Source organism: Melampsora larici-populina, assembly GCF_000204055.1.
Source record: "Melampsora larici-populina 98AG31 unplaced genomic scaffold MELLAscaffold_29, whole genome shotgun sequence".
Taxonomy (NCBI): domain Eukaryota; kingdom Fungi; phylum Basidiomycota; class Pucciniomycetes; order Pucciniales; family Melampsoraceae; genus Melampsora; species Melampsora laricis-populina.
Genome location: NW_006768793.1, coordinates 888,412 through 900,658, shown reverse-complemented (window position 1 = coordinate 900,658; position 12,247 = coordinate 888,412). Strand labels below are relative to the sequence as shown.

The window sequence follows — 12,247 nt, the reverse complement described above, 5'->3', positions numbered from 1 at the left end:
CTATTTGTGCTTACCACACAAAATGTGTCACAGAAGTCTGAGACTGTCTGTGAGGGTTAAGGCTTTGGTTTATTGTAATTATTGTAATTATGCTTATATTTCAAAATGAAATGTGATTAAAGGAAATGAAGGATAAGGAAAGGTTAACTGGTCTGTTTGGACAAATCCAGACACACTGCAGTTGCATGACTCCTAAAAATGAGATTGAAGTTTTATAATAAAAGTATTATAAAGATTGGAAGCTAGATCCAAGGCTTCCCTTCAATCTTCACTTAGCCAGATTGAAGAGTGATTTAGATTTCACTAATTGGTTGTTCTTATGGTCACCAATAAAAGTGCTTGTATGTAGGTCACTAGCCTTGGGTTGGTTTGAGGTCACCAACCTATTTTTTTCTACTTTGAGGGGAAGTAGAGGATCCAGAAAAAGTAGTACTACTTACTTTTAGTCAGGAAACTTCTCAAAGTAATGAAGAGAAAGCACTAGTCTTATATACATAAGAAACTTTAGTAATACTTCAAAGTGGGTTTTTAAAAGTTTTGGGTAATAAAAGCTTTGTGTGTCCCTGAAGGATGAGAGAGGAGGGGTTTTTACACTCTTGTCTCTAAACCTAACTGTAGTGATATTTGTTTCTATCACTACAATCTTTAGGGGTTCTATCATTTATCATTTATTATTATTGTTTGTACTTAATTACATATAGTAATATCAAGTACTTCTTATGTAATATACACATATCAACTCTTGACTAGGGCTATGACCCGGCCGTGGAACTTCGTGGCAGGCCCCGGGGCATCGACCCGCCCCGGTAGGTACCGTAGGAGTTCAAAAAATGGGCAGGGCTCAGCGGGACACGCCCTGATCAAAGAGCCTTGGGGCTCAGCGGGGCTCAGCGCACATTTAGATGTGAGAACAAGCAGAGGATGTGCATAAACATCGTGGCATATATTTCAGATTCATGTATCTACTAATCAAGTATACTAGTAAAGAAAAGAAACTGGACAAAAATCATAACTACTTGAAAAGAAAGGAGAATTACTACAAGAATTGCTTGGACCAACTTTTGAGACAAACTTGTGCCTCAAGATTTTGTGTAGTGAATGAGGCGCAATGGTCACTCATGACTATTAAAGCAGTAGAAAAACACCTTTCAGACGGAGCGCTAGTCGCAGGCACAGCAAGCATGGCTCTTGCAATGCGTGCTAGATTGGGCCAGTGTCGTTGATTCATCTTCCAGTCGTGAAGAACATCACAACACTCATCTTCTTGAGGGGCAGTCAAATACTCGTTGACCTCATGTTCAATGGGAATCATCTTGCGGCGCTTGATAAAGTGTTGAGGGTGATTGGGGTTGAGACTTTCTTCAGATTTGACAATCTCGACGTCAGGATCACGGGCTGGTACAAATTTCTGGCTTGTTCGGTGAAGTATTTGAGTAAATCTTCAGGTCCCCACCAAGGGATTCCATGGTTGATGCTTTGATGGCATTGACTTTGAGGCAAGGATCAAGTATGGCTGCACATATATAGACCGCTTTTTTCTGAGCTGCTACCTGATAATGAAAAATCTTTTTCATCATTGGAAGGATCAATACTTTCAACTCTTTGCAGTTGGAGTTGTGCCAAGCCTACAACACAATCAAATAGACAAGATTAAATTAGGAAGTAAATAAACAAAATGAAGTAAGTTGATAAAACTTACCAATTCAAGTCGTTCCACTAGCCACTGATAGTCTGGTATAACAGTAGAGGAGGTTGGAGCCTTATTACCTTCGATTTCTTTGATAACAGTAGCCATGGGAGCCAAAAAGTGCACCAGAGTATCAACAAGGGTCCATTCTTCTTCACTGAGCGCCAAAGCTTCAAGGGCGGCATTTCCATTGCAGATGTAATGGATGACAGGCTGGGGCTCAAGGAATTGTTCAAGTGAGTCATGGGTTGAAGACCAGCGGGTGGAAACTTGGTGAATCAAGCCGACTTTGCGTTTGAGCTTGGCGCAGCCTTGGACAGCGCTATTGAGGGCGTCCGTAAGCTGAGGGCTGTGTTTGATTTGTTTGTGGAAGGACCGGATACGCGTAAGGATACTAGTGACCATCAAATTTGGAGTGGACTCAATAAACAAGGCAACAGATGGTTGGGGAATTTGCGGATTGAGGGCATTTACTGGAGTCGGAACCGTCTTTCGATCAAAGGCAACCATCCCTGATTTTGCCACTAAGTTGATCACATGGGCAACACATCCATGGAGGCGATCCAAGGCATCAAAAGAAGGCATCATAGTCTGAAGAGTCTGTCCCATGATAGTATTGTTAGAAGCATTATCCGCCGTGATGCAATAAAGATTGTCGGTGATGTTGAATTTTTCAAGACAGTGTTTGAGAAGAGCTGCAAGATTGGATCCAGTGTGAGGGCCGTCAATTGGGTTCAAAGCAAGAATGACATCATGCATGTCAAAGTCATCGTCAATCCAGTGAGCCGTCACCCCGAGCATCGCGGGGTTGCTGGGAGACGTCCAGCCATCGCAAGTTATACTGACATAAGGAACTGAAGAAAGAACACTAGCAACAGCAGCTCGGATTGAACGATAATTGGACAAAATTCTATCCAAGATCGCTGTTTGGTTGGATAGAAGTGCCGGAGTAGCGGGGTTGATCATCATAAGTAGTTCTTGAAACTCGGCAGCGTCGACCAAAGAAATAGGGAGCTCGCAATTCACAACCAGGCGGATCAGAGCTTCCTTAAGGTTTGCTCGGTTGAAACACTTGACCTGTGGAGGGTCAAGAACCATATCAGTAAGTTTTAAATCACTTTTCAATCAATAAGCAATGGGAACTTGTAACTTACTTTAGCAAGCTTTCCATTGTTAAAAAATGTGGTCATGGTCTGTTGATCAGTTATAATAGGTGGCTTGATATGATGGCAGCACAAGAGATTTCTGATCATAGAATTTGTACTACCGGTCCGATCAATAGCTATGCCCTTGTTGCAGATCACAACAGGGGCATCCGGATTGTCTTCGGTAATGGTGAAGCTGTCAATGAAGCCTGCCTTGGCTTGGCAGAAGTTCTTGATGGAACCATCACTATCTTGTTGAAGGAAGTATTGCCACACCCAGGAGGAGCGAACAGTGGTAGTGGTATCAGACACAACAGAGACTGAATCAGAAGGGGTAAGACTACTAGGCGGATGATCACCAGTAGGGCTGAGAGGACCAGAAGCTATTGCATGCAATGAGTGGAGTGAAGATTGAGTGATAGGAGCAGAAGAAACACCGGGCATTTTTAATGCAAAAAGGGTAGTTGATTATGTAAAAGGAACGGGAATCTGGATCATCAATACAAAAGGAACTACGGAATCCGGATATGGTGATTGTAATTTAAAAGGAACTATATTGGATGTGTGATATAAAAGGAAATCTATGGTTGGGAAAGTATATGGAACTTTAATAAGGTTCCTTTGATTGATCACACTGGGGAAATCAAAGGAGCAATCACACGTTTTGGGATGGAAAAGCACTCAGGAACCCGGGAGGGCGGGGCCGCTTGTCACACTGGTGGGGCTTTTGTTAGTCTCACCATGTTAGGTTTACGTGTCCCGGGGCACGTACTGCTGAGCTTGAGAATATGCTTGGGCAGTGTTGGCCGGGCGGGGCCGGGGTCGGGTCATAGCCCTACTCTTGACGCCAAGTTATGAGGTGTAGTTTATGTTTCATTACATATTACATGTTGTTTTTGGTGTACATGTACTTGTAATTGTTATTTTTATGATTTTATTACATGTTGCAGACTTTTTGTAGACTTTATGTATATGTAATTAGGTTCTTATATGATAATTTTATATTACAAGTTAATTTTGGGTACATGTACATATATGTACTCAGGTCTGACACTGTCCCCCAGCTCCATTGGCATTGGGCAATAAATGTTGTCCACTCCTATAACAACGTGAAAGGTAGGCTTCTTTATTTGTGGACAAGAGGATAGGTTTAAGTTCCATCCTCTTATCCTTTAGGACTTAGTTACAAGAGCCAGGGTTTCGGGCGTGAAACACAAACTCTGTAATTCATTGTAACCACTGCAGAAGTCAAGTAAATATAAGAAACATAGGTGTCAAAATACAAACTATAACCACTACTGGTGGTGTGGGGGTGGCCTCTGGAGTAATCAGAGGGCAGAGAGGCTGATAAGCTCTTCTGCAAACTGGTGGACTCAAGGGGTGTGAACAATAAAACTAGAAAGATGGGCTTCTCTCCCGGGAGGTGGGTGGGTGTCAAAAATCTAAATTGAAGATGAAACAATTTTTGAATTGGCCAAGTTTAGAATGCTAAACTGAGAATAGAGAAAGAGAAGAAAAGGAGCCTAAGAATTTGGCTACAAAGGAATGAGAAAGATGAATGAGGAACGGGGACAACATCTGTTCCTCACTCGCATATTATAATCTTTCCTTTTTCCAAAGGGCCAGACCAGCCAGGTCAATCAACCTGGAACGGTCAGGGCCCTAACGTCCTCGCAGGGCAAATCAACTGCCCGCCGTTTGGATTGGACTAGAGCATACCGTCGCAAGCTTGGGGTATGCTTACATTCACCACTCAAATTTTTACACAGTCACAATTTTGTCAACCTCCAGGCAAATCTGTATTACAGGCTACAATCTGCACAACTGTCAAGGTAGACATGTCTGATTTGCACACCAATGGTGCAGATGCTCTAAGCCAAAAATTGCTTCTTGTACACACCTCACACTTAAAGTGGGTGTCACTTGTGAGAATCAGGTAATCAGCTTGATGAAAGCTGAGAACAAAGCTGAGAACAATGTGAAGTGAAAGAATATTGCATGAAGAACAATGTTTGAGTTTGATGAGAAAAAGACCTAGGTAAACAGCATACAAGAGCTTTATATATAAGAGCACCACTACTGGACCAACCAAATATAAAAATACAGCTATCTTACAAAGTATGTGGAATAAATTCCAGGGCGCCAGATTTAGTAAACCACCTGTATGGTTTGCTCACCAAGTAAAAATCAGACCTTACCTATCAGGAATAATTGGTCAACTATAATTGAAATATCCCTTAAACATGAAGACTGTCCAACCTCTCTCCTCTTGATCTGAATCTATCATATTGGTGTCACTTTCTCTCCGGTCAAGACTGGGTGATTGATGATTTAATTCTCATCATTTTGCGAAGCCTTGATCTCTTTGTTTTTTACAAACTTCTGGGAGACTGGGAATACACTCTATTTCCTGTCCACTGCCCATTGTACAGGTTCCCAATCAAGTATTATTTCCTAGTTCCAGGTGCTGATTCTCTAATGAAGTCAAAAATTGATGTCACACACGTTCCAGTCACAAGTTTTTGAATGATGTAAAAAAAACACTAGACCTATCCATAAGCCAACTGATTATTAATCTCCATTCTTGTACCTTGCAAAAAGCACCAAACAGTTCAACTGCCCAGTATAAAAGTATTGGCTGGTGACAGAATTACAAGCAAAGGAAAAATCCAATGCACCTGACAACCCTCCACATCTTCTGTATTGAATTGGCCCCTCTCAATTGCTTGAATAACCACTCCTTGAAATAAAAAAACCAAGGCAAATGAAACACATACAGTCAAATTTCACTGCTACTTATGCTTTGTTTGATTTCTTTACCATTTGTGGACAAAACATATCTATTTGGGTCATAGATGAGAATCTGTTTGTGGACCATGATATTCAATGAGTTCAGACACCATGTTTTGTCTTCACATTTCTGACATGATCTTGGAACTTTCATGTATGGTGATCTGAAGGATAATGTGCACTTTAGGATTGAAGCTTCTGATAGACATTTCAGCATAGAGCATTCAAGTGTTCATTGTCATAACAAAACTGTGTTGAATTTCACTATTGCAGAATATATTTAGTTGCTTATGAATAGAAGAATCAGCCTGAAACCTTGACACTAGCATTCCAAGCTGTTGGACCGTGGTTCTTCTAATGGCAAATCTCAAAAAGACACATGATATGAGGAACAGCTATCTCCAATAATGTATGTTATAAGCCATTAAGAACAAGAGGCAGAACTGGTGATAGACGAATCCATTTACTCAGTAGGCACGGATCCTGATGTAAACCCAAATCGCACAAGAAGCAGATGTAGTGTAAGATACGTAGTATATTAGTTATGCGTAGGATTCGATAAGAGCAATTAGGCCGATTTTTCATTGAATCCTCACCTTTCTGGTATCAACATTGACCACCGTAACCATAACAAGCACCGGTTGAATGACAGCATAGCAATCCGTTTGCGCATCCTTCATTGTTACAATCTGTGCGTACTAGGTGAGGAGTTTTCTTTAAAGGTCAGAATGATAGAGTAATTGTCAGCTGCTTCAAAGGTCATGCGGACTACCAACTGCCCATTCCTACTTTATTAAAAAACAATGTGGTGATTGAAGAAATTAGAGAAGAAATTAGACAGACCCCGCGTGATTCTGCTTTCAAGACGGATGCCATGGTAAGATGACTAGCCAACATCAAGGTAGAGGATATAGCAAGAATGGCGATTTTGATTTTCATTGTAGAATGGAGAGGCTGATGAGTATGATAGGTTGCAAGACAAAGCACCAAAAAAGTGAAGATGGATGGAGGCCCAGGGAAACATAAAGCGGAACATATATACTACTCAAGCAATCATACCAATATAGAAAATGATATGCTCGTGCCCAATATTGGAATTAGACGTCAAGAGGGAGTTCAAATCAGGGTGCATTACGTGAAACTTTGGATTGCATGATATCATATTTTTCCCCGCAGTTTGCCTCGCAATGAACCAGTGAATTTGTCTTTAGATTTCAAAAGCTCTCCAAGAGCTCCTGAGAAAATATGTATTACATACTTACATAGATTCAAGGGGAGATGAAACCCATCAAATACGCCTCCACATCCCAAGAGTTTCCCAGAGACTTGTGCCGGATTTTGTTCCGGCTCTTATGATTACAGTCAACTCCCTTGAAACCCATACCTCTTTATGGAAACCCAAAACTATGGGTTTTATGGGTGTATGGTTTTGGAGGATCTCCCTCATAACCCATAGATTAAGGTTTAGCAGGTAAAGTATGGGTTGATAGGGAGATTTTTTTTTTAAAGAGTTCTTCAAAAAATTAATTTCCATATTGTTGTGTGATACCTGTGTTGTCCGTTGCTTTTCTCAGCAGCCCATTTCTTACAACCTATAATATTCAACAACTCATGTTTTCAGCAAGTGAACAGTTCAACAGGGCCCTTGAGGTTACAACTTACTGGCTTCTTTGGGTACCACTGATTGCTTTGTTTGATTGAATTTCAAGATCAAAAGTTCAAGTCTCTTGAGCTCTTCTTAAATTGACTTGCAGCCTTAGAAACATTGCCTTCTGCTTTTATCTTCCTCAACACCATAACTTTGTCTATCAAGTTGCCCGCCGAGTCCATGAACCTTTCATCCGCCTCTGATAATTCCTTCCCTTTGTTGAGCAGTTGGTGTAGTGGCTTAAGCCTTTTGTTGTTCTCTGTTTCAATATCTGATACGCTGAAGTTTGGGAGGTCTTTTGGAAGCATTTTGAGACACTTTCTGCTGAGAAATGATTCACCAGGAGGTGGTTTTTACAAAAAAAACAAATTTTGCACTTTCTGGTTATGGCTTTTGAACCTGGTCTCCCTGAAAAAACCTATGGGTTATGGGAATAGTGTGAGGTATGGGTTTTAGGCCACTTTTCCCTGCCCATAAATTTTATGGACTCAATTTTCTATGGATTATCAGGAAGTATGGGTTTACAGGGATATGGGTTTCAAGGGAGTCAACTGTACCTGACTGGCACTGCCAGCAGTTTTAGCTGAGATGCCGGCGTTCACCAAAGGCCACTGCGCCTTTGGATTTCCAGATTTCAAATTTGAAATCTGGAAATCCGAAGCTTTCGTTCCGGTCGTCTCTGACATCTTTTTATTTCGTCTCTGCGTTCACTGAGGTGTTTGGCCTTGGATGGCTTTTGGGGGCCGGCTGTCAATGTCAAGCCATTGTTTAAGCGTGGAGAAGTTGAGATGGGTTGACGAATTTTCTTGGGTCTGTATTAAGCTTAACTAAGCCCCTCTCGCGCGGCTGCGTCCGCGCCCCTCAAAGAGGGGCTTACAACGGACTTGTACTTTTCGGCAGGAGAGCTCCAAGAATTAAGTCCCTTTATGTTGTTTTTTGGACTTCTCCTCAAATCCTCACCGTAGAAATTTGTGAGCTGCTGGTATGTTTTTCTTCATGCCTTTGTACATTTGCTGGCACAAGTTTCATGAGAAACAGATAGCTCTGCATGCTTTGAGAGCTGTGTCAAGAATGGGCCTTACAAGGCCTTACGTCCTCTTGTAATGGCCTAAGCCTTCTTCATATGCCTTGGATACGAAATTTGAAAGCACTTAAGCACACATATTACCAAATCTTCATCGCATATTTATAACACTTCCCCTCAAGGTGAGACAAACTATGAGGTACCAGATCATGTACAAAAGTGTGAAGAACAACATACGAGAAACTTGAGAAATTCTACGGTGAGGGCTCGAGGAGAAGTCCAAAAAACTACTTAAGGCACCTTAATTCTTGGAGCTCTCCTGCCAAAAAGTACGAGTCCGTTGTAAGCCCCTCTTCGAGGGGCGCGGACGCAGCCGCGCGAGAGGGGCTTAGTTAAGCTTAGGTCTGTATGGTCAAGATTTGCATCGCGGGGTACAAAATCCTCCACCCCAGATTTCAGTCGATCAGGCAAAAAAATCAACTACGTTTGTTTCATCTGAATTTCATCAGATTTCACTTCACGTTCTCCTGTGTTTATCAGTATAATCACAACCTTTTTCTGCCCCCACTGAGCCCCACTGTCCTTTGCGTTTGAAGGTCATTTGCCTGATTACTCAAAGGATTATTGATTTTTTTTGTAGTTTTGTAGCTTTGGTCTGATTTGATCCACACTTGTGAACTTGAAGGTCAACAGATCAGTGACAATTATGAAATCAACTATGTACATATATTCGTCCAGGTTCAATCGTGGTGTATATAGAAATCCATCAGTCCTTGACCTCTTTGTATGTGCGAAATGAATTGTTGCAGTGACTCAGCTAGTTACCCAGATAGAAGGCAAAAGCTAGCTTGTACATAGCAGAAATAGTGAGGTCTTGATGTACCAGCTTAACACCCATATGTAGGCACTTGCTTCTTGGAATTGACGAGCGTAGGAATTGAAATCAGGAAACGATTTAGCTGTGCATACTTAGGATTCAGAAGACTCCTTTGAGTTCGGCCAGTAAGCATATTCGACAATATCGTCTGAACCGATCCAGAGTTCAGGTGACGTAAAGTCAGCTCATGCCTACACAAGGGCCAGCGATTTATTTGGGCATGTGTTCACAGGTGTTCACTCATCGGTCATGCTTGGTCTAATTAACGCGACTTAAATGCGCTCGGCAACGACTGCTTATTCAGATGAAAACCAAGCAATACCCATCAAAAACAGGACTACGTATCCGCGAACAAAGGGTGTTGGTTGAATGGGGTTGGTGAATGGGCCACAAGGGAAACCCCCTGTAGTAACATGCCGTCATACTCGATACTAAGTGGGGATGCCGGACAATGAGCTGATCACCTGCGCAAGCGATTAGGTTGCTTTCATGCATCAGCACAAAAGCTGAACTCAATTTCCTTAGCAATTGCCTTTCTTATAAATACCCCACTCCTGTGATGGCCCATGGGTGCGTTGAAAGGCTACAGCTTCCAGCGTTCGCTTTCATAGTTTCCTTGATTGACTGTTCCGTCTGACAAAAACAATCCGGAGTGATCTACTCTTTGAAGCAACATATTACCTTTTTTATATTCGTTCACACCTTGCGAGACAAGGCTCTTTTCATCCCTTTTGGACTTTAGATTATCAATATACCAATAGTTTTTATCATCCCCTTATTTTTTAAAATGCAAGTCTTATTGGCTCTGGTTCTTCTTGTCAGCTTTGACTTGCAAGGTGCTCTAGGCGCTACTTGCCGGGCTCGTAAACATCATCGTGTAGCTAAATCTTCAAATCGATCGATCATCTCAGTTTACTATCCTGGCTATAATGCCAAGTTCTTACCAGTAGAAAAAATTCCTTGGAAGAGATACGATCATTTGCATTATTTCGTTGCGGTTCCAGGTGACACAGCGAAAGATGATTTGAAAATTGATACGGAAGCCAACATGAAGGAGGTTATCTCAGCTGCAAAATCTCATAACGTTTCCACCTCACTTGTAAGTCTTTGGTTGGTTCTTGTTTTCGATTAGGTTGATACTGATTTTCAATTCATCGTGAAAGACTGTCGGAGGCTGGACAGGAAGCCGTTTCTTTAGTGCTTTGGTCGGCAGTGAGCAAAACCGAACGGATTTCGCCACGTCTATTTCGCGAGCAGTCAAAAAGTACGGTTTTGATGGGATTGACTTAGGTGAGTTATCTTTTAGTCAAGTCGTTCTATCACTCGCTCATCATTATCCGTCATGAGAGTGATGCTAATTAAAAATCGAATGTCAAATTTTTGTAGATTGGGAATATCCCAACGTCCAAGGTTTAGGATGTAACCTTCTCAACAAAGATGATAGTCAAAACTTTTTATCCTTTCTTAAAGTTTTACGATCAAAACTTGGTGCTCACTCTCGACTTTCGGCTGCTGTTTCGGTACACGGTTTCATGTCGGCTGATGGAACCACTTACCTCAATGACACCAGCGCGTTTTCTCGTGAATTAGATTTCCTTACGATCATGGTCAGTTCATTTTCTTATGATCCTTCGATCGATAGTTCTATGATTACCATAGACTAATCCACTTGATACATCTTCATCACATAGGCCTACGATGTCTATGGTCCCTCATTTTCCAAAGTAGCTGGCCCAAACGCCCCACTTTTCGACACTTGCTCTGAACCCAACTTTCGATACTCTGTTTCCCAAGCCATCAAACAATGGACTTCTACCGGAACACCTGCAAAGAAGCTTATCCTTGGTCTGCCAGCTTATGGTTACGGATACACCACCCTATCGAACAAATTGACACCTAGCACCTTTTCTGGGAAGTCGGGTGTGACTAGTACATTATTTCAACCTTCGAGTCCTACTGTTCCTCCTGCTGGTAAGATAGCTGACGCCGGAGGATCAAAAGATGTCTGTGGAAACATCACCAAAGCTGGAGGACAATGGCTCTTTAAAGAATTATCTCAAACAGGAAAGCTTTCAACTGACGGAAAAAAAGGACTTGAAGGTTATGAAAGGCATTATGATAATTGTACTCATACTGTAAGTCATACTTCAAATCATTTTGGATTATTCAGATCGCGTTTTGATGAACTTTTTTTTGAATCTTTAGCCATTTTTATTCAACCCCTCAACTCGAAATCTAATCAGCTACGATGATGGTTTCTCTTTAGCTGAAAAGACAAAATATGCAATTGCACAAGGATTAGCAGGTGTCGATATTTTTGACGCAACAGGTGACTCAGAAGACGGTCAATTACTAGGAAGTATTCAAAAGGCCTTGAACAGGCAGAGCTAGATAATGAATTCTCATTACTCGATGAATGTGAAGATTTATTTTGATATCTTTCGTTTGACTTGACTATATGTAGGACTATCGTTTAACTTGCTTTCTTTTATCACTTAACGTCCTTTATAAAGTTACCTAAACTTTCTACCAAAGTTGGTTATGTATGTACAAGACGTATGGTAGTGTTTGATTTGTAAGACCCACCTCACGTTTATCACCTTATAGTACCATTCATTGTAATACGCTAGATCTTAAAATATGTACCTCTTGATGAGGAATTAAATTCGATCACAATACTCAAATATCTACTAATGTTCGATTCTAACAGCGCTTCATTAAGGTTGACTCATCTTTGAAAGAAGAATTGATTGGAACGCTTTTTGAAACGAACCTTTATCTGATTAGAATCAGGGGACAGAGAATTTGTTTCTCTAACCCGATACCCACTCATCGTATGTTACAAGGGTCATAATCATTGTATTTATGCGGTCCAGAAGTGATTTGTGCTGTGAGGCGCTGTGTGGTGTTGTTACTGAGAAGTTTTGAATAGGCCGTAAAAGTGCACCGGTACTATGACGTAATTGGGCAGTTTACCATCCAGTTCGATTCTGGTTCTGTATATAAAGTCGCTCTGTGTCTATGAGGTTTCTCTGTTATTCAACTATTTTTCTGTTTTGGATCTTTAAAATCGAGT

At 41.3% G+C, this 12,247-nt stretch overlaps 1 protein-coding gene across 1 annotated transcript; it reads left to right on the top strand.

Moving 5' to 3' along the window:
- Nucleotides 1-9,729: 9,729 nt before the first annotated feature.
- Nucleotides 9,730-11,956, top strand: MELLADRAFT_75188 (family 18 glycoside hydrolase; the record flags this gene model as incomplete). The annotated part of the gene is made up of 5 exons (XM_007412213.1): nucleotides 9,730-10,270; nucleotides 10,335-10,461; nucleotides 10,558-10,778; nucleotides 10,863-11,306; nucleotides 11,377-11,956. The coding sequence occupies 5 exons, from the start codon at nucleotides 9,959-9,961 to the stop codon at nucleotides 11,560-11,562; spliced, it is 1,290 nt and encodes a 429-aa protein (XP_007412275.1).
- Nucleotides 11,957-12,247: the final 291 nt, after the last annotated feature.